At 35.4% G+C, this 23,159-nt stretch overlaps 1 protein-coding gene across 1 annotated transcript in view; it reads left to right on the top strand.

Moving 5' to 3' along the window:
* The window catches only part of LOC119673332, a 190,539-nt gene that overhangs the window by 32,416 nt on the left and 134,964 nt on the right, over nt 1-23,159 (top strand). Inside the window, exon 2 of the mRNA XM_038084595.1 lies at nt 20,288-20,589. Within this exon, the coding sequence (XP_037940523.1) occupies nt 20,318-20,589 (272 nt within the window). The 5' untranslated portion in view covers nt 20,288-20,317. The remainder of the gene's footprint in view (nt 1-20,287; nt 20,590-23,159) is intronic.

Genomic DNA, 23,159 nt, shown 5'->3' with positions numbered 1-23,159 from the left:
ATAACGTTGACGACCAATGCACACGATTAAAGGACTATGAGTTACGGATATGCACCTGGAATGTCCGGACCCTCTATAGGGAAGGTGCCTCTATCCAACTGGCGGAAGCCCTCAATAAATGTAAGGCTGACGTCACCGCCATCCAAGAAATGCGATGGACAGGACAAGGCTGCTCTAAAAGAGCAAACTGTGATGTATACTACAGCTGCCATGCAAATAGACGTGAATTTGGATGCGGTTTTATGGTAAGCAAGAGATTATTAAAATTAGTCCATCGATTCACACCGGTGAACGAAAGGCTTGCCACACTCCATGTCAAGGCAACATTTTTTAACATCACGTTAATCTGCGCTCACACACCGACAGAAGAAAAGGACGACTTGACCAAAGATACCTTCTACGCGAGAATCGAGGAAATTTATGACCGCAGTCCCGCCCACGACGTTAAAATTGTTCTCGGGGATTTTAATGCAAAGGTCGGAAGAGAAGAAGTCTTTGGTCCAACTGTCGGACCAAAGACTTATGGAAGCCTCCATAATTCAACCTCCAACAACGGTCTAAGGCTAATTGATTTCGCTGCGGCGCGAAATATGTATGTATGTATGTATGTAGCACCAGATTCCCACACCGTGATGTTCACAAGGCAACGTGGCTATCTTCCGATCAAGCAACACGAAACCAGATTGATCACTTCGTGATTGACGCAAGGCACGCTTCTAGTGTGCTGGACGTACGTTCATTCCGTGGTCCAAACATCGACTCAGATCACTACCTTGTCGTAGCCAAGGTACGCATGCGGCTTAGTACCGCCAACAATGTACGCTCCAATGTTCAGAAAAAACTAGACGTTAGTAAGCTGCGATCACGAGAGACAACCGAAGTCTTCGCCGCTCAGCTCTCTAGCCGATTAAACAACCAACCCTCCCGTCCCGATAATCCCGGTAGACAATAGGGACATATCTCTCACTCCCTACACACAACAGCGGAAGATGTCCTTGGTTTCCAACGTCCCCCACGACGAAACCAATGGTACGACGAAGAATGTCGCCAAGCTACTGCTGCGAAGAACGCGGCCTATAAAAGGACCCTGCAGTCAGCAGCAACGCGAACCGTGCATGAACAATATCGGGAGATGAGGAAGGTAGGGAGGTGCCTATTCAGACGGAAGAAACGAGATCAAGAAAGGCGTGAGCAAGAGAAAATCGAAGTGTGTAGAAATAGGAATGATGGTAGTAAATTTTATCAAAAAGTCAACCGTCTGACTCAAGGTTTTAAGCCTGGTGCATCAACCTGTAAGGACGAAAATAGTAATCTGGTTACAGATACGCAGAATGTACTGAAAGTATGGAAGGAGCATTTCTCCAAACTACTATCTGGCGATGATAACATCAACTCTGCCATTGAAGAAATGCCCTCTGTATCCCCAATCGAAAATGATGACGTTGAAATTCCACCACATAGCCATAACGAAGTGTGTGTTGCTATACAGCGACTTAAGAACAACAAAGCGGCAGGCGCAGATGGCCTGCCTGCTGAATTGTTTAAGGCCGGCGGCAATATGCTGATAGGGTGCATGCATCATCTTATCTGCAGAATATTGTTAGATGAAAGTATGCCCAGCGATTGGAATCTCAGTACCCTTTGTCCTGTCTTGAAAAAATGTGACCCGACGGTTTGCGCCAACTATCGCGGGATTAGCCTAATACCTGTCGCGTACAAGATTCTTTCAACTGTACTATGTGAAAGGTTGAAGTCACATGCCAACTCACTGATTGGACCTTATCAGTGCGGCTTTTGACCTGGTCGCTCCACCATTGATCAGATATTCACACTGCGACAAATCCTGGAAAAAGCCCACGAACATAACATCGACACTCATCACCTTTTTGTCGATTATAAAGCAGCTTTCGATAGCCCTGTACGATCACACCAAAATGTATGATCACACGCTGAATCAAAAGTTGAAATCAACTGTTTGCAAGTACTGAACTCTTAAATCCAGTACTTATGTTGACTTATTTGAACACGAGAACCACTGAGCACTTGAACCCAGTGATTTGACGATTGTCCTAAATTATCCTGATTACTGAACACTTGAATCCAGTAGTCAGGTATTTATATGGTGTAAATTGGGTACTTGAACCAAATCTACAAGCTATTAGAACGAACAAAAAAGAATCGATAACGAATGTGGCTTCGCATCAATTGAATTGTCAAAAATTCAATTGTGCCTTTTATTTAAAATTGATAATTAATTTACAACAAATAAATTAACTAAAATAACCTTGACCATGCATGCCAAACAATGAACTTATTGCAAACTGCAAGAGTGCATTTTCTTGCAGACGAAATTTAACGCTTTTGTTTTCATGTGCCAACAGAAGCGTATGACGTATTTTGGGCATTGCATTGACAACGTTATTTTTTACACCAAATATATTTAACACAATTAATACAATACAAATAAAAATAACAAATTATTCATACAAAATTAATAACAACAAAATATTCATATATATAAACAAATATTCAACAAGCCCCATTAGGGATCGCATTTACGCCGCAATGTCTGAGCTGGTTTCCCTGCAAAATTAATTCGACTTTGCAGAATGACGCTGAGCAATACCCGTAGCTCCGTCAAGGTAGGATCGAGTCTCTCTGAACCTTTTGATACCGTGCGAGGCTTCAGACAAGGTGATCCCTTATCATGTGACCTCTTCAATTTCGTCATGGAAGTGATCATGCGTAGGGCAAGTGTTCATCGTAATGGAACAATATTCTACAAATGTGTCCAGCTCCTTGCTTACGCCGACGACATTGACATCATTGGGCGTAGCAAGCGTTATGTCACAGCTGTTTTTGCTGCTATCGAAAAGGAATCTGCAAGAATGGACTTAGCGGTGAATGAGGGAAAAACGAAGTGTATGTCGGCTACTGGTAGAAATATGCGTCGCTCGGACACCGGGCTAGTGGCTGGCGACTATACTTTCGAATCTGTCAAGGATTTCATCTACCTTGGCACCGCCGTAACGAATACAAATGATGTCAGTCTGGAGATCAGATGAAGAATCACCATTGCTAATAGGTTCTACTATGGGCTCAGTAGGCAATTGGGATGTAGAGCTCTCCCTGTGCTGGATGTTAAACTGGAAACATGTTTGACGTTGCCATATTTTGCGATTTTGAAGTCTTACATTACCTCTAGGTTTTTTTATATAAAACACGAAAACTGCTATTCAAATCTTTCTGCGATAAAAGCTGGTGTACCTCAGGGGAGTGTACTTGGTCCACTACTATGCCTGCTTTACGCAATGGACTTACCAATAACACCTGAAACTAAAATTGCAAAATTTGGTTGATGATACTGCTTTTTTGGCGATTACTGACTCTGTTGAAGAATCAATAGCCAAATTACAAACAGCTACAGATTCGTTAGACAATTGGACAAAAATATGGCGTATCAAACTGATTTCTGCTAAATCTGTTCATGTGGATTTTACAAATAAAAAAATGCAGTACCTTACTATTTCGATCCAAGGTATTCAGGTACCATATGCCAACACTGCAAAATATCTTGATATAACATTGGACGCAAAAGTTCGATGGAAGGAACACATAAAAAAGAAACGAGACGAGCTTGATATGAAGTTGCGAAAAATGGAATGACTGATTGCCGCAAATTCACACTATCTATGCAAAACAAGATTCTGCTATACAATCAAATTTTAAAACCTGTATGATCGTATGGCGCTGAATTATGGGGAACGCTAGCCAAAGTAACGTCGATCAAACGTTTCCAGAACAAGGTTCTACGGAACATTTTAAAAGCGTCATGGTACATTAGGAACAGCGATATACACCGCGATCTAAAATTGTCCACAGTCGCTGAAGAAATAAAAAAGAAAGCAACAAGTCACAAATTGAGGTTGCAGCAATATGTTAACACAGAAGCTGTTAACATCGTAACCTCGTATGGACAACAAAGAAGACTAAAACGACGAAATGTCGCTGACATGACATTGAATTAGAATGTAAAGTAAGTTGTTTAGAAAATTGCTTATTTATGTTTGTATATTATTGTATATTATTCATCAGATTTAAGCTACTCGTTATTTATAATGTAAATAGTTATAACAATAAAAAAAAAATTAGATTTTTAAAACCTCATAAAATTGCTGACCATCAAAGATTGCTCAAACAGTTTTGCCGTTTTTGTCATCTTATTGCGTGCGTACACCAACTTTTGCGTGTCTGTCCATCCATACATTTCCGCTATAGATTCGAAATTTTCGAACCACTTCGACACTGACATATTTTTTTTTCCTGTGAAGCATGGAATCATCTGGTCTGCATTTTTACTTGCTCTTGCATTAGCTTTTTGTGAGTATTTTACTGTGAGTAGTGCTATTAAGTCTTTTAGTTCCGTATTTGCCATGTCTGCGTTCACCAGGGTCTTGCTCGAACACTCTCTTTTGTTATCTACAGCGTCGCTGTGTTTCTCTGTAACTTCTCTTACGTTTTCTGTTCCCGTTTTCAGCATCTGCAATTCGAATTTGCTGTTGGTTATTAGCTCAACTGCTAATTTTAATTCTACTTATTTTTAATTTCTTGTGTTAATTTTCGACTTTTCAATGTTTTCAACTCTTCGACGTAATTTTAGCATAAAGCAACAACTGCAAACAACTTTAACAACTGCAAACTACTTTACCACTGCCAACTACTTTAACAACTGCACTTTTGTTTTTCAGCAACTTTTCCTTCTATTTAGCTTCGGACGAGCCCCCAAATATAAGAAATAATATTTATTATTGAATTTCCAGTTATTTAATTATTATATATTTAGGAAATAATATTTGTATAATTAGCTTAGTTATTGTTCATTAAATGTTCAACTATTATTACAATATAACTTCAATCACGCGAGCACGAAAACACCACCAATCTCTACACTGACTTCCCCACGACTACTGACTCTGCTTCTTTTCTGCTTTGTTCCTTTGCTAAACTCAAAGTTGTCACACCTGAGTATTACTGCTTACATAAATTATATATAACAAATGTTATATCTTATTCAAAGCGTATTAGATAACATATATATGAATTTTTCTTTTTTAAATAAACAATTTCAAAACACCATATATTTCTCATCAATAACTTACAATTGTTTTTTCCATTTTTCCTTTTTGTTTTATAATTTCGTTGATACTTGTCTTTTTATCCGGGTCCCTTCCACTCCTTGTTGTGTTGGTTCCACGTTGCACATTTTGTTGCCATATATTGGTACAAAAACGTGTACCGGCTGCGCCAGAACTGTTGTGGATAAAATAAAAAAACACCATTGTTGGTTTTTTTGTTTATTTTTATTGTTAAATTAAGTAGCAATTTAAAAGGAAGGACTGGCTACTTACTTGCTTCCTTAGACAAGCTGACGAAAATAAGAATCAATGTATTTTTTTTTCGTTTCCACCGTATAACAGTAACTAAAGAAATTGTTGTTGTTAAATTTGTTTATTTCTACTGTTTTACAACGAATTGCAAATGATTTATTTCTTTTTTTTATGTAAAAAAATGATCAATAAAAAACATTGTTATTGACAGTAAAACAATTTCTACTCACCGTTTTCAGAAAAATTGCACAAGTTTTGTGTAAACATTAATTTAAACTAATTCGAATATTTTAATTTATTTCTATTGTTATAAATTATTCACTTAATCAATTTATAATATACATTTGTGATATTTACAATTTCTTTTTTTCTTTTTTTTAACAATTGCGGTTGAAATTTGAATTAACAACTGCAAGCCAACTTGAGAACAGAAAAACATATCAACAAAGCGCTCAAGACTACTGATTACTGTCTTTCAAACAAAATTTCTAAGAGTCTTACTCATGCTACCTTACCGATGTTTTACGTATGCCGTCAATTCAAGGTATCCCAATTTCCTCAATTTAATAATTATTCAATAGTTTTTGCGTAATTTGCAAAAACATCAATAATTTAAATTGCACTCGATATTATTGCATCTTTTATTTATTTTATTTTCAATGTCGCTTTCAGCTTGACACAATTAACGATTATTAACAGAAAACTAAAAATCAGCACTTCCTACCATCAAGCGAACGAGCGAACCTTTGTTTCTGCCATTGTGCAAGCTATATACGACACTACCTAGTTTTAGGCATGCTAAAACAAACCAAAACGTCCTTCATAGTCTGGACGAAAACTTAAATTACTTTATGTTTAACTATACGTTACTTTGGACTTATAAACAATTTACCTGTGTCTTTCGACTTGCTCTTGAATAATTTGAATGTCGGATTTAGAGGTAGTACCCAAAGTTCGATGCTATGTCGAATTATTGGCATAATTACCATTTTATATACCAGTGTTTTTTAGGAAAGTGTTGATTTAAGTACTAGCAATCAATATAGTTGGCCAAACTTTTGTTTCATTTTATTTCTGTTTTGGATAATGTGATGTTTCCAAGTGAGTTTTTGGTCTATTATTATTCCAAGACATTTGGCTTTGGTATATCATGCAGAAGTAATTGCTTATCCACAAATTTTCCTTGTGGAAAATCACTTGTGTGGTTTTGTCTGTGTTGATTTTTGTACCCCCCAATCAGAAACCATGTTTAGATTCTTTAGTAGTTCACCTCCGCGAGTTGTACAGTATTGTTTGCGAAGGCAGCAATAATTTTATTTGCATTAGCTGAGGTTGGAAAGTAGCTAAAGGATAAGGCCTATTACTTTCTCAAAACTTTTTACGGTTTTGGGAAGAATTTATTTTTAACCCATTTTGTACCTCCGTGTGGTACACCACGCGGCTAACTTTGAAAATTGTTTAAAAATATATATAAGTAATTAATTCAATGTTTTTTATTTTTGTTACTTAGTTTGATATCTTAATAATATAAAAATACATATTTCGAACAGTTTTCATCTGTTCATGAGTTAACCTGGTCCGAAATAAAAAGTGTCCAAAAAAATGCTTTTCTTAATTAAATGAGAATTAAAACAAACTGAAATATAAACTAATATATTTGTTATAACATGTGTTCACAAAAGTCCAAATATAATTTTCGTAATTTTTGCCGAAGCCTTAGTAACAGTTACGTACCACCAGACGTCGGCGAAAAAAGGCGTGTGGTAAACCACACGCTGGGTCCCATAATACTATAATGATGAAACAATGCAATATAAATGTTTGTCGTTAAGTAATGAAATAAAATGAGAGTAATATCTCTAATAAATATCATACTCTTCTGATCTACTTATACTTGTGTTTTTTACTACGCATAATAATAAAAAGTCTATTTTGATATTTAATTGCTGGTCGAGTTAGTCTGAAATTGAAGGATAGGGCTTACAGTTGTTCATTCTAAAAGTTCTGTCTTTAATTTTTTACTGTAAATAAATTATAATATCGTGCCTAATATATCTAAGAAATGAGGAACTATTGCATATTATTAACAATTGGAGCGAAGATTACACATTAGTGCCAAGTGAAACTCCGCTAACTATTGAATTAATATTGAATAATAATGTTTGCCACCTGATAATGTTGCTGGTGAATTGGACAATGAAATGATTGACAATGATGAAATATCAACAAATCTTACATCCGACTTTAGATTTTTGTTCTCCTTTTTTGAATTCCGTTTGTCTAATTGTGAGAGAGTATTTTGGTACTACTGAAGTTGTATACGAAACAAATGCACAAGATTATGGTGGTGTTGTAAAAATGCCTGAGTCGCAACTATTTACATTAAACTTGTAAAACCAATACGTTTCGGTTATAAACTATCAACCCTTTCTTTGGATAGTGTGAATATCTTCCAGTTTCTGCCATATTCCAGTGCAAATGACAAATACAACAAACAATTGGGCAACATACTATATGATTTCATTGAACCCATAGTAAATGTGTAATACTATAGCAGACAGAAAATAAAAGGTTGGTGTCCCGCAGCCTCAAGTTATCAACAGCTACTACTGATACATGGGTGGCGTTGATTTACATGACAATAGAGTTGCTAACTATCGTATCGGGAATAGAAGAAAAAAGGGGTGGTGGCCATTATGGGTACAGTTTTCAGATAGCGCTGTAGTAAACGCTTGGAATCTAAATTTGTTTGTCGCTGCCTCTACCAACACAAATCCAGTGCCTCAGTTAGATTTCATGAATTTCATTGCCAGAAACCTTCGTGCATCAGAGAACTCAATTTTCATTACAGAAGCTACCGCTTACAATGATTTGAAAAAGGAAAGTCACAGTGCAGCAGAAGATGTTTATCTTTCGGGAAATTTACCACGTGTAACCGGTATGCATGCTCCCATACAAACTTAAAATCGCCATGTGGCTTTTGGTAAATATCATATTTGCGAACGAAACACATATAAAAATGTTTGTACTATCGAAGGGAGAAAAATGTGCTATGGGTCCCAGCGTGTGGTTGACCACATGGAACTTCTCTGGAAAACTAATTTTCAAAAAAAAATTTTAATTTTGCAGGGAATATTTTTAATGTAAAACAAGACCTTTCGGAAAATTGCACCATAAAATTGCATGTTTGAACTTACCTGACACTTAATGGTTTAAGTATATTGAAAAGATTGCGTATAAAGATAAGGCCGTTGTTAGGCAGTTCTCGCAGAATCTTACCATTAATTGCGTCATATCCTGAAGTTTTTTCACATTAAATTTTTTCGCAATCACATTTCGCAGCTTCTTCATGGTTACTTATTTAAATCTTTATTTTTAATGTTCGTAGTGGTTAAATAATTATTTGTAACTGTAGAGTGGTCATTATTAAACGTCCTCATAAAGTAATCACTTAATAACTCAGCTTTTTTCTTTGATGTTTTTTTCCAAGTGTCTAGGTTATTTTTTATCGGTGGTTTGTGCGACTTTGTTGATTTTTTTCGTAGCTTTCCATAAGTACGTCGCTATATTTATTTACTTGTCTTTATTTAATAATTGCTTTATATATTTAGTTAGTTTGTTTATTTGCATCTTAATTACAGACTCTCGGTTTAGTAGCCATTGCAACTCTAAATTGCCATTATTTCCTTAACTTCTGGTGACTATTTATAATATTTGGTGACCATTTTTAATTCAGGTGTAAAGTCAATTACGGCTGCTATAAGTGCGTTGTTCTGCAGTGCTGTTGAATTTGGATGGGCAGTAAATAGCCGCAATTATGAAGTACTTTTTAGATATCTATTTTATTTCGACTTAGACTTTTCACTCAACTAACTACATATTTAATGTAGTTTCCAGGCAACTATTTTCAGGTTACTTATGTTGGCCATCAGTTTTCGTTATGATGTTAAGGATCGTAGTTACTTGTTAACATAATTGTTTCACCATCTCTTTTAATTCTTTTCATTATTTGGTAATACTTTTGTTCCATATTGGGAATTCGGTGTTGTGTCAATTGCCTTTATTAAAATATCTAGTTTCTCTACTGTTTGGACAAAAAGCGGTGGTGGTTTGCTGTTTTAATTTGTTTTGTAGCATTTTCGTCGATAACGCTTTTTTCGCTATTAATTTTGCCATTCTCATTTTCGTCCGATAAGCATGCGAACCTGTTTGCTGAGTATTATATAGCGGTGCGATTGTTGACATTATTGGTTTTTGTATTGATGTTGTGGTTGTCATTATGCTAGTTGATAATGTGGTGGCAATGGTATTTGTTGTATTACTTGCAGGTAGAGTGTATACGATGTTTTCGACAAGTGTTTTCACGGGAATTTTATTCGGACTTACAGAAGCATTTAGCGAAGTTGTAAAGAAAGTTCGTGCTTTAAGTAGTGGTCTTTCATCCACTACTTTTTTGTGAAGACATTTCTGTATATGTATTTGCGTTTTTTGATAAGAAATCTGTTAAGTTTTTAATTAATTTAATTTTATTAGCTGTGGTAATTTCACTAGCTATTTTTGCTATATTTGTTTTAGTTTTTGGTATATGTAGAGAATTGATTGTAAATTTATCATTTATTTTAACGTCTTCTGTACTAAGCATAATATAGCCATTTAAGCCATTTTCACCTATTTGAGAGTGCCGACGTACAACTCTTTCACAATCGCTCATGCAATAGATTTACAATATAGTTACGGTTATTTAATTATATTTTAATTATTTAAAATTGTAAATTTATAAATAAATAATATTATTTATTTTTATTTGTTTTTTAAAGATACTTGAAAATTACGCTGCGGCAACACCACATCTATAACTGTTTTGAGCAAAACTCAACTTTTGTTTTGATGTTTTTTGCAAGCATAAAATTTGATTTGTTTAACAAAAATTATAATATTTACAAAAACTGAATATCACCGTTCATTGTCATTGTTTTTCACATATTCCTTTTATTGATGATCAATCGCTCAAATGATCATAACTTTGAAATTTAATCATTTCCAAACAATAAAAGTTACGGAGTGATCACCTTTCGTGCTCTTTTTGCAAAAGTGAATGCATTACATTTGAAATTGAGTCAGCAAAGCTCACTTCAATACTTCTATTGCAAATAAAAAAGAGAAAGCAACCCTGTAAAGCAGAATGACAGCTGAAAAACAAGAAGAAGATGAGAAATGAAAAAAGACAAATGTGAAACGCACGTCGGTTTTTAAAAGAATATAATTATAATCACAACTGTTCGTTTATATGATAATAATAAAAATAATAATTAAAATACGTGTAGTATTTTGTATAACATAAACAATTACAATCTCATTTCCCATCTCACCGTGTAAAAAAGAAAATTTATAGTAACTTAAGCGTTTGTTATTAATTTCGTTATTACTTTCGTGTGTTATTAATTTAATGACATTATTTCAAAATTCTTTAATAAATAATGAAAAATATTCTCAAAATATTTTATAGAAAATGTGATTTATTAAAGCATTGGCAAATTAATGTTTTTTTTTTTTGTTTTTTAAAAAGCATTGTTTTCACAGAAGTTTTAATACCGAACGTAATAAATTTATATTGAAATATTGCAACTTCATATTAAACAAAAAAAAATAGAATTTATTGAAATAAAAAAATTAATTTGGATCATCTACATTAACATGATTACATGATTAAGCAAACAAAACAAATAACTTTTGCAAAAATAGTTTTCAGGTAAAACACTTATCTGTTGCGAATATGTATTATTCTATTTCTTTTACACTTTTGGCTTAAAGGCCATTATTATGCGTCCAGATATTGGTTGGTTTTTTTGGGTTTTTTTTAACCGCGTTTGTCTTCTTATTTTGTAGCTTTTGCTGGATGATTTTCTCCGCCATTACAGCATTTTGGTTGCATTGTTGGTGATTTGTTACAATCAGATGTAGTATGCTTTCCAGCACATATATAGGTTGTTTTCTGCAGTAATTTTTTGTATGTGCAAAACCCTGGAAATTTTTACATTTCTGTTAGTGTTTATGATTTTTGACATTTTATGGATTTTGTTAACGTCTTTGTAACGTCGAATGAAATTAACGCGATATTTAACGGATCTTTAGCTTTCCATATAACCTTAATTACTGCTGAAATTTAAGAATTGCTTTTTTAAGTCTGCGAGTACTGACTTCGAGTCCCTCGTATGATGCAAATTTTTTATATGTCCTCAATCGGTCTAAGTTGCTTGTTTTTATATGAATACCATGAAGCATTCCTGTAGTCGTCAATACTAAAAACGTTAAGTTTGTAGACTCTGTTGTTTAGTAGCTTGACAGAAAATTATTTATTTATAATTTTAATAATAGACTCCCTATAATAGTCTACATACAATATCATTACAGGAGGTGGACGAGGTGCACGTCTGCCTGAAACAGTACCATCATCAATACCTGGTACTTTGTTTTGTTTACAGTCGCTATTTGTGTCACATTCAGGTAAAGACTCAACTTTTCTTTTTTCAGATGGTTTTGATTTTTTAAATTTTTTTTCAACCCAATCAGTTTCCCAAGCTTACAGATGGAGCATTGTAGGATGAAAAGGCTAGAAATTGTCATAGGATGCGATGCGAACGCACACTACATTGTGTGGGGTAGCAGCGATAGTAACAACAGAGGAGAATCTCTTCTCGAGTTTGTTGAAAAATACAATCTGATGATTGTAAACAGGGCGTTAGAACCTACCTTTATTGACGCACGTAGATCAGAAGTTATTGATTTAACCCTGTGCTCAGGCGCAATGACGCAGAAAATTGAGAAATGGAGGGTTGCTAACAAACTCACAATGTCGGATCATCGGGCTATACACTATACACAAATACTCTATCGTCCGAAACGCACTAATAGTTATAGGCTAGTAAGAATTCATGAGAATATGCATCAGGTAACATACTTGACATTGTTGAAGAAATTATTACAAAACAGGCCGTAGAGTCAAAACAATTACTGCTGCGATGTGTAATGCATTCCAAAATGCTTGTCCCCAAACCAGCATTGCAGAAAAGTCGTCGACACCCTGGTGGAATAAGGACCTTGATGCAATAAAAAAGGAGACAAGAAAAGTCTTTAAACATGAGGGAGAAGAACTCCGTATCATGGGATCTGTACAAAGCCAAAAAGCGTGAATTTAAGAAAGCATTACGCAACCGGAAACGGTAGTCGCGACGGAATTTCTGTTTGAGCATGAAACAGACCTCTGAAGTAAATCAGTTACAACAGATGGTCACCAAAGACTTGGTCTCAAGACTTGGTTTAATCCGAAAGAAGGATGGTACAATGACGGAGACCGTAGGAGGGTCATTGAGTACTCTCATGGAGACCCATTTTCCATGAAGTTTCAAATTTGATGATCACTGGCCTTCTTCCAAAAGGGGAATGAACAGAGAAGAAAGATTTGAAGTAGAAAGGATAGTGACTACAAATGCAGTTAGGAATGCCATCTTGATATTCACTCCATTTAAGTCCCTGGGGCTGGATGGCATAATTTCAGCACTTCTGCGATGAGGAATTAACCTGCTCGCAGTTAGGCTCACGGAGATATTCAGGACGTCACTGGTAACAAAGTACGTCCCCAAAGCTTGGAGAGAGTCAAGGGTGACTTTTCTACCAAAATCTGGAAAGAAGGATTACACAGAAGCTAAGTCATTTAGGCCAGTTAGCCTTACCTCTTTCATGCTTAAAGCCATGGAAAAGGTAACTGTTGACTATCTAGAAAGCACTACTCTAATGAAATATCCTTTATGCAGATGTACCACGCCTATAGGCCGGGGAGATCCACAGAGACTGCCCTGCACGAGGTGGAGAGGACAGCTGAGAGAGAGCTAACTTCAGGAGGCATTTCGATGACCATCATGATGGTTCACTCATTATTGGATGGATAGATTTCATGCTAAGGCAAAGAGCAGTAAACCTACAAAATGGAAGACATAGACTGACAGGCAGAGCAGTCAAAGGCTGCCCACAGGAAGGAGTGCTTTCACCATTTCTGTGGAACGTGACCATAGCCTCTCTACTTTAACAGCTTGACTTCAAAGGCATAAAAACAATTGGGTATGCGGACGATATATGTGGTGATATATATCCACCAACTTGCTGATGGTGGACGGCAAGTTCCCAGACACCATTAGAAACGTAATGAAAGGTGCTCTCAAATGCGTCGAAAAATGGTGTAGGGAACAAGACCTGACGATCAATGCGACGAAATCAGACACTATCCTCTTCACGAGGAAGAGAAATCTGTCAATGGATCCCTTACAACTTTTCGATAATAACATTCGCATATCAAAGTCGGTGAAGTATCTAGGTGTCATCCTGGACAATAAACTGACTTGGAATGAATATGTGGATGAAAAGATCAGAAAAGCGAAGAAAGCCCTATTTCAATGTAAGAGAGTGTGCGGAATACGATGGGGGTTATCTCCAAAGTCGATGCACTGGATCTATACGATGATGGTCAGACCTATTACAACAAATGTGTCAGTCGTCTGGTGGTGTCAAGCCACCCAAAAGACAATAAAAGTGAAGTTAGATAGGGTCCAGCGACTAGCCTGTGTTGGAATAACAGACGCTATGCGCACTACACCAACACCGGCGTTAGAGGCGATGCTAGGTTTGCTTTCGTTGGATTTACATATAAAGAAAACGGCGGCACTGGCAGCAATTCGAATCAACCGGAGCTCCACATGAAACAACTTCGGAAAATTGGTGGACCATCGGAAAATACTTGTCCTATAGAACACTGACAGTAGACGGCCCATATGCATATTTACCGATGGCTCATTGATGGATGGCAGAGCTTATGCTGGGGTTTACTCGAAAGAGCTAAATATAACGTGCGCTCTATGGAAACTCATGGAATGGTAATGGAAACAAGGTAATGGTCATGACTGTTAAGGGACACATCGGTATTAAGCAAAACGAGAAGGCAGATGAACTTGCAAAGCAAGGATCAAGCCATAACTTCTGCGGCCCAGAGCCCAGAAAACCATTGGGTTACAACATGATGAGAACCTATGTTTATAAATGGATAATCTCACTTCATCCCAACAGATGGAGACTATGTCTAGAAGAAATGGAGCAGCGATGCATATATTGTGCCAATGTCCAGCACTGGCAAGTAGGAGGAAAACTCTGTTGGGACACCATTGGGTTGGTGATGACTTGACAGACAACCTCAAGCTAAATGGGCTGCTTTCATTAGCAAGAGAAATATTTATGCGAACGGAAGCTACTCCAGCTTTAACTCAATAACGACATCTGAGAATAGAAGGACGAAAAAGGAACCAAGTAATTTCGTGGTCTACTTCGGCTAATCCTTCACTTCAGTGGGGCCACTTGTTGGGCGGTGCGCTATCCGAACGTCCCACCATAACTTAGTAGGTTTCCCAAGTTTATTCTTCCTTATCATTTTTGTACTCATAGGGTTTCCTGTTAGTATTTCTTTTTGGAAAATTTTGAGTAATATCTGTTGCTTTTAGCCAAGAGTTTTCACATTTTAATTGAGTTGCTTCTAGTTTCAGCTTTTCGTAAAGTGTTTTCAGTTCTTGGATTTCGATGACCAGTTATTATCATTTTCCGTCGTAGATCTCCAGTTCCACCACGCTTGCCATATTTATTTATAAAAGAACTATGACTTCGATAGTACTCTAACGAAATACTTCTAATTAGTAGTGCCAAAAATGTAATTATCCGTTAGTTTGTATTAGTTATCAAGAAATACCGGAGTAACAAATACAGATTTTTTATTGTATTCGTTACTTTTACTCATTTTACCAATGAGTAGTATTTGTTGTAACTACTCTTTCGAATACTTGGTAACGATGACTTTTAAGCAGTTGTGGTCGCGGTATAATAGTAACTACTTTATTTTCAACCAAATTATTTTTCAAATTCAATAAAAATGCCTGAAAACATTAATATAAAAAAAGCGAAATTTGGATTCATTTTAAACTATTCAATCAAATAATTATTCTAATTTACTAAAACTATATTTTATTATATTAATATACATTCTTTTAAAAATTCCTTTTATTGCCGAAAAAAAACTTTGTAACCTTAGTAACGAAACCGCAACAACGAATACTAAGTAACGAACACATATTCCAAAAGTAATGGGTAGTTACAAATACGCAAAAGTAACGAAGTTTGGCAGCACTACTTCTAATGGCTTATCTTATTTAAAATAATAAATTCAAAATAAAACTAAATACTAAATATACTAACAATTTCTTAGCGCACTTGTAGAATTAAATAGAACTCGCCATGGTTTTTGCATACACTAGTACTCTTAAGATTCTAAAGCATTTTTAATACTGCATAAATAGGTTCCACAGGTGATTTGGGATATCAGTTGATGCGTCATTGGTTGCAGGTCTCAGATTTATTCTTTTGTTTTTTACTTGATGAAACAACCAGCCGCTTAAGTTTCCAACTGCACTTCAATGTTCCGCATCACCTCGAAAATGATATGATTTCAAGGCTTGGAAGTTATTTGTATCGGTGGATAGCGGGCAGAGAGGTCGAGAGTTTATAATCACTTCCACTTGAGCTACAGCAATACTTAATTTCTCTAAGGTTAATGATGTACCATTCAATCGATAAACAAGCAGGGATTTTTCAATTTCGCCGCGCGTTTCCATAAGCAGCCAAAATGGGGTGATCTCGGTGGAACGAAATGAAAATTCACGTCTCGATTGGCACGCTTACTTGTTACATGATTTCTTGAGGAAGTCTGAAGGAACTCTTCAGCTAATTCGTTTAGTTCTCGTGAAGCTCATACGAAATTGATCGCACTGTCACACATTAAAAGAACACTGAAGCTGGCAAAGAAGCACTTCAGACAGGCAATAAATGCATTACTACTTAAGTCTTACACCACCTCAATATGTATCGCCTCAGTGGAAATGCAAACGAAGTGACATAAGTATGGTTTATTAGGTTGTTTTCCGCGTATGTTGAAATGGATTTTAATTGGACTGCCGAAGTCAATGCATATATTTATAAATGGAAAAACCCCTCCATCGACTCGATGGGAGTTCAGAGAACCCATGAGTTATGTTGACGTCATTGGATTTTGACGAAGGCAATCCAAGCAGCTTTGAACGACCTTGTGAGCTAAGTGTCGTGATGATTTGGCATCAAAATTGAGTGCTTAGCCGGAATGATACCGAGGTATTCTTTAATCGCCCACCTACTCGATTGGCGTGGGGCCCCTGGTATAGATAAATGGGCTTAATCCCTGAATTTTTGAACTTTTAACAGTCTAGTTTGAGGTTGTACAATTAATTACGTCACTTCAACAAACATTCTGAATGTTAAACACCATGAAATCAAGCCCACCTTTCAACTCTGACACGCTTCTAACTCTTTCACTGAATCTTGTATTTGTAAACGCACGCGGTCAGTCCGTCTAAATAAAACTAAGCACTCTTTGCAGCTTGCCGGATTTATTACTATATCTTCACGTACTTACTAAATCTTCCAAATTGTAGCTAGGCTTACAAAATAAACTGACTATGTGTTTTCTTTCTTTAGATATCGATTCATTAATTATTCGCAAACTATATTGTGACTAACGATTTTCGTAAAGATTTAGGAATGCTGGTTCTTTGTATCACAACCTGTAAGTTTAGTAGGGTACATGCTTTCAGCCGGGTTAAGCTTCGATTTAGTCTTATGCCAGCTCTCGGGAAATGATAACTCTTAAACTTTTGCCACTCAATTCGGTTGGAGTCAGATTGGGTTGAATCGTTGTATTTCCCTGGGTCTGCTAATTTCATATTTTTTGGCAGATTCCTTTTGTCTACATTAACGTGTATATTAGGTGTACATGCGCAACGCTATCTAATACAAAAAAACTGAAACGAACCATAAACGCACGACTATGAGGATTCTACGTCAAGTTTCAATATCTTTACTATCATAAATTTAACTGGCTTTCTACGTTTAGAATACACTTACATTCTTTATGAAATTTATTACCACATGCGGACACCATTGCCGCGGCTAAAAAGCATTTCGAAGTAGTAGGCAACAATCTGCTATGAAGGGCAGTTCTTTTAGTTTTCTTATGAGTTTATGCGGGAACGAAATCGATACCCCTATGAATGTATTCTAGAATGTCGTTTTCCTAGACAAATCAAACACAATGAATACTTTGTAGCGTCATAACATTGCTGTAACGGCGATATTCAAGAGTTCAAGAAATTCTTGACATATCCCAATGTCAAGGGCGAATTCTTGCCCTCACAACTATAACACCGAACTTTTGATATAAAATTAAATGCAGCTATCAACACAGAACTACTTTGCTTATTATTTTGCTTCTTTTGAATTTTATACACAACGTTGCGAGTTAATTTTCGGTTTACTAACACAACATGTTGATTCACTTAAAATTTTGATAGCAAAGCCAATGACGAGTTGTAAAAACAACTCGTCATTGGCAATTTTCATTTTGCAATTTTTAACATTTACTTTTCATTTCTTTCAGATATAGGACAATTTAGTAAGCTGTCTAAAATGTGCCTGTAATTTATTGGTCAAATTTCAAACCTCTCTTTCAAATGTCCTAGCGGTATTTTATAGTTTGCCGCAGATAACTCTAATCCCTCAATAGTTAACAACGGTACCAAATCTAGGCAAAATGTACAAATTTTTCGAATTTGTTCATCTAGTTCCACAACTGAATTAACTAATGTCACAACTGTATTAAACCAACTCATCTAATCAGCGTGTTTTCCAGAAAAGCAAGGTAGTTTTAATTTTGGCAAATTAGAAGAACGATATTGCCTTCCTAGGAATATTACGGAAAGGCTACCACTCCAATGCTTCTACCTCTTAGTCTGTTCGCGCACTAAGATTGCCTTTATTTCACAATAATTTCAAAAATTTGTGGAAATAATCAAAGTTTCAAAATTAATTTACTCTACCTCGATATGGCTACCTTTTGTCATGATTATGAAAAATACAGCTTTCGGATACAGCTCATTCCTAAACAATGGCTTTCTTTAGCGAATCCATATTAACATACTTTTTAGTCTTCACCTTGCTCGTAAAAATGACCCATATGAAAAAAACCATCGGATTTGCATCTGGCGTATTGAAGTGTGGAGCATGATTTTTTAACCATTAGTAGTTCACACGAGCTCTGTGACATGGTGACATCTTTTTTGAACGTTTCTACGATCGAAATGTTTGCATGCCCACGGCTCTAAAGCAACTTTCTTAACATTTTCCCGAAAACAAATTACATTGACTTTGACACCAGGCTCGATCAAAACAATTGAAGAGCGTTTATCGGTGGTCACTGCTGCACATACCATTACTTGAGCTGAAAAATTAAATCGGGTGGCCATTCGTAGTCTTGGCAGTGCTTCATTTCGTGCTCATTTTGAAAGGTTATAAACTAAATGTTTGGAAATGCGCCACTTTTGTGCAAGCGTAACAACACCTTTGCTCTTTCGAGTCTAACTTTTTGTTGCTTTGGTTTAAGATCTTGTTCCTATTAGAACTTATAAGACATCTTGAGAGCCTTGAGCTGATTTTGGAATATTCGTCGGATGCTTCACTGAGATATTTTCAGTTCTTTGACCATTTGATTACCACTACGATGTGAATTTCATTTAAGTAGAGCTTTCACTTTCCGAACCATTTCAGGTGATGATGCTGTTTTGTTTCATCCACTACTACGTTTGATATTATAACGATTAATGGTACGATACACAAACATTTTATTTGCTTTGAGGTGTTGCAGCACTAATACATTTGAATTCCATTTCGCATTACTTTTGTTCTATAAAACTTAGACACAAAATGCTTGTCATTTTGTTATGAATTTGAAGTAGTTTATAATATCAGTTTGATATATATCTCTGTGTTGATAATATTTTAATTGACTAACCCTGTATGTACATATAAATATAGATATATATGCATTCCCTAACTTTTATGTATAAAAACACATATTTATATATTGAATAAATTAGATAATTGATTTATGTAAGCTATTTTTAATTAAGTTGTTAACACATCATAAAGTATGATAAGTCATGATAACCGAACTTTAAATACACTTAAATAAACTAGAATCCCTATTTAAAACTCGACGAAGTGACTCTAAGAAAGGGGACATATTTGTAAAACGCTTGAAAAATGTATGTACTCCAAATGATGCTTTAAAAACCACTTTTTTGCCAATTTCAAACCTATATCCCTCGTGCAGTCCACTTATATAACACATATTATATATTATTATTTTATATTATATTAATTATATAACAGTAATACAAAATATTACTAAAATTATAAAAGATCTCAATGTGACCTGATAAAATCTCAGTTGCAGTGAATACCTTACAGCTGCGCAGCTGTGATAACGGTTCTAGATTAATACATCTAGTTAGCCAAAACTCGCATACGACAATTCACAAATTAATTGTAGCAGCACTAGCCGAAAACACATGTTAGAACATGTGAACGGCAAGGAATATTGGCAGGCAAATAATGCATGAAAACGGCACTAGCACTTGTGCATTTCCATTCGTTCATTCGCGTTCATACGATCAAGGAAAGAGGCCAGCATCTGGGACTAGTGTAAATATTTTATTGTGTAAAAGTTATATTCAAATAAAGTGTATTCAAGAAATTAACTAAATAATACGTATCCAACATATACATTGAAGCTGCAGTGTATGTAATATTTATGTTGTTTTATATACTCGTAATTTTTAAATATAATGTATTGTTCGTACATTGAAATCACCACAAGTTTTTTTTAAAAAGTTTTACTCCTTCAGAATTTATTGAACTAATCTTTGTCAATATAACTTTAACAGGAAAACGAAGATCTCTCGTTGCTGAACAACATGATAAAAAGCAACCATGCTGTGTTTTCTGAAGAGCAGAACGATACGTCAAATTTACGCACATTTGTTGAAGGAGATGGATATGTTTTCGTTAGAGATCGGCCAGCAATCAACCACGCATTATACATTGATTACCGCTATAGAAAAACCATCAGTGTGGATAATGAAAAAATACATTGCCCATTTGCGATGGCGAAAAAACCATTTTTAAAAAAGAAACGATCTTTTGCATACCCAATTGGAAGCAATCTTAGCGAACTTTTTGATCCAGAGTAAGTTGTTCTTAATTGCTTATAATAATACAAAAAAACTGTTTATAAAGCATGATATAGATCTGGGCTGTCCAAACCAGATGCGATCACAGACCAATACACACTACTATTGAAGGGTCACAGAAACAAATACATCCGTTCATATTTGTTATTATAAATACATTATATTAATATAAATACGGTTATAAAGTTAATTTTAGTTTTACTAATTTATCAATTTAAATCATAATCATAAAAATAAAATAATATAGTTTTAACAGTATTTCAAAAAAAAATTTGCGTAAGTGCAGTAAATTAAACACATTAGTCGCGAGCCGCATAAATATTAGCTGCGGGCCGCACAAACATTAGCCGTGAAACGCATGTGGCTTGCAGGCCATACTTTGGACAGCCCTGATATATACGATTAAGTATGTGCGCTTACTTTTTGCGCAGCGTACAATGTTTTTCCATTCACAGATAGTTTGCTAAGACTGTGTTTCCAATATTAAAAACATATATAAATGAAATTGATTATATTTACAAAATCAACTTTATTTGCAGTATAATATTAGATGTTTTCGGTGGCTCGAAAATGTAGCAAAAAAACACATGCTGACCTATATTCGCTAAGCGAAACATTGACATCACTGTTGCAATCTGTCTAGTGTTATGTTTTGGCAAAGGGCAAATCTTGCATATATGCACGTTGTTATGATCTGTTTACGCTCAAGTAATAAAGCAACACGAAAACCAAATTTAGAGTTTATTTTCAAAACGCTTTTATATTTATTACGTTAATTGTAATTTAAATTCACAGTATATTAATATAAATAAGTTAATAGAATTTATTTACAAAAGTAATGTACGAAAGAATTTATATATACTAATTGTAATTAATTGTAATTTTACTTTCCAATATTTAAGTTTGCCGAAGGTAATAAAGTTTATTACTAAAATTGTATAGTCAGCTTCAGAATTGAAAAAACAGTGAATCTCCCGCAATGCAAAAATTGTCTCTCATTCAACGGGAACCAAGTATCACCTCTCAAAAGACACAACAGTAAAATATAAAAGTCAAAACAAATAGATATACAGGGTAGAGCAGTTAAGTTTGATGTTATGTTGCTCCAACATGATACGTATCTAGTCTGATACAGATTTGATAATTCGGCATTTTAATCAACTTAGCTCCACGCAAGTAATCTAGCCCTTTAACTAGTTACTTGAATATAACTGTTTAATTGTTGTTACAAATTTGGCACATAAACCAATTTGTTCAAGGTTCCTTAAACACTTCAACCAAAGAAAATACTTCAGATTTTGAATTGGTTCTTTATTAGAAAATCTTAAGCTTTTATACAAAAATATTAACACTACACTTATGCTAAAAGAGGAAATGAACAGGCGCTAAGCTTACGCAAGTTGAAATAACAGTCTAATGAGCTTAAGTTGGAAATCACGCAGAAATTATAACAAAATTCTGTCGAACTAAAGATGGAGTTGCAACCAGTTCAGGAAAGATGATCGGGAAGAATAGACCAGAGTGATCAGAATGTCCACGTCTTAATAGATGAGATAGTTCTGTTGAAAAGCCGAATTGAAAATATGCAAGTAAGTAGGTCGTCTTCAGCCATTGTTCGTGAAACTGATGGAGTTAAACTAAAACCACCGACATTTGATAAAAGCGTAACTTTTGAAGTCTTCAAACTATAATTTGAAAAAACGGCCGAAACAAATCATTGGAATGTTGATGAGAAATGGCATCTCTAATTGTGGCACTAAAAGGTAGTGAGGCAGAAGTTGTACAGCAAATTCCACCCGAAGAACGTAAAAGCTACCAAGCGGTAATGGAAGCATTGAAGCGCAAGTATGGTAACGATTTTATGACTCCATTGCACAGAGTAGAACTTAAAGCTGGAATTCAGCGTATTTCGAAGAGTCTTCAAGAATACTCTGTCGATATTTAACGTTTGTGTAATTTGCCATATATTGGTATCTCTAATGATTTTATGGAGAAGAGTAAAATGGACACTTTCATAGACGGAATACAGGATCCGGAAACCAAGCATCCGGTCGTAGTGTTCACGAAGAAGACATACTCTGAAACAATCAGCAGCGCATTGACGTACAAAGCTGCCGGTATTATGTGTCGTCTAACAGTAAAAATATGAAAAATAGAAACTGAAGCGGATGACCTGGTAGAAGTGATGCGTCAGATGAAAGTTGCCTTAGTTAGAAATGGCAACAAGTTTAATGGAAGATGTTTTATCTGCGATAGACTTGGACATATGGCGCGAGACTGTCGTCAACATGGAAAACGGTCACGATCAAGCTCTCCATCGGAAAAGAAACGTCTGGTAGTAATTTTAACGAGGCTAAGAATAAGCCTTCGTTAAACCAAAAAGAGTCAGTTCGAAGTGACATGAACTGACTCCCGCAAATGATTGCCCCACCATCGTCATCTTACAGTTAAAGCGGGTACCGAATAGCCTAACCATTAATGGGAAAATTAACAATGTGCCTAGAAAAATTTTACACCATTGGCTGGTCTAAAACTCAGAACATCAATGAGTAAAGAGGCATCGATA

This window comes from Teleopsis dalmanni, chromosome 1, assembly GCF_002237135.1.
Source record: "Teleopsis dalmanni isolate 2A chromosome 1, ASM223713v2, whole genome shotgun sequence".
In the NCBI taxonomy this organism is placed as follows: Eukaryota; Metazoa; Arthropoda; class Insecta; order Diptera; family Diopsidae; genus Teleopsis; species Teleopsis dalmanni.
The sequence above is the reverse complement of the archived record's forward strand: the minus strand, read 5'-3'. Positions and strand labels throughout refer to the sequence as shown.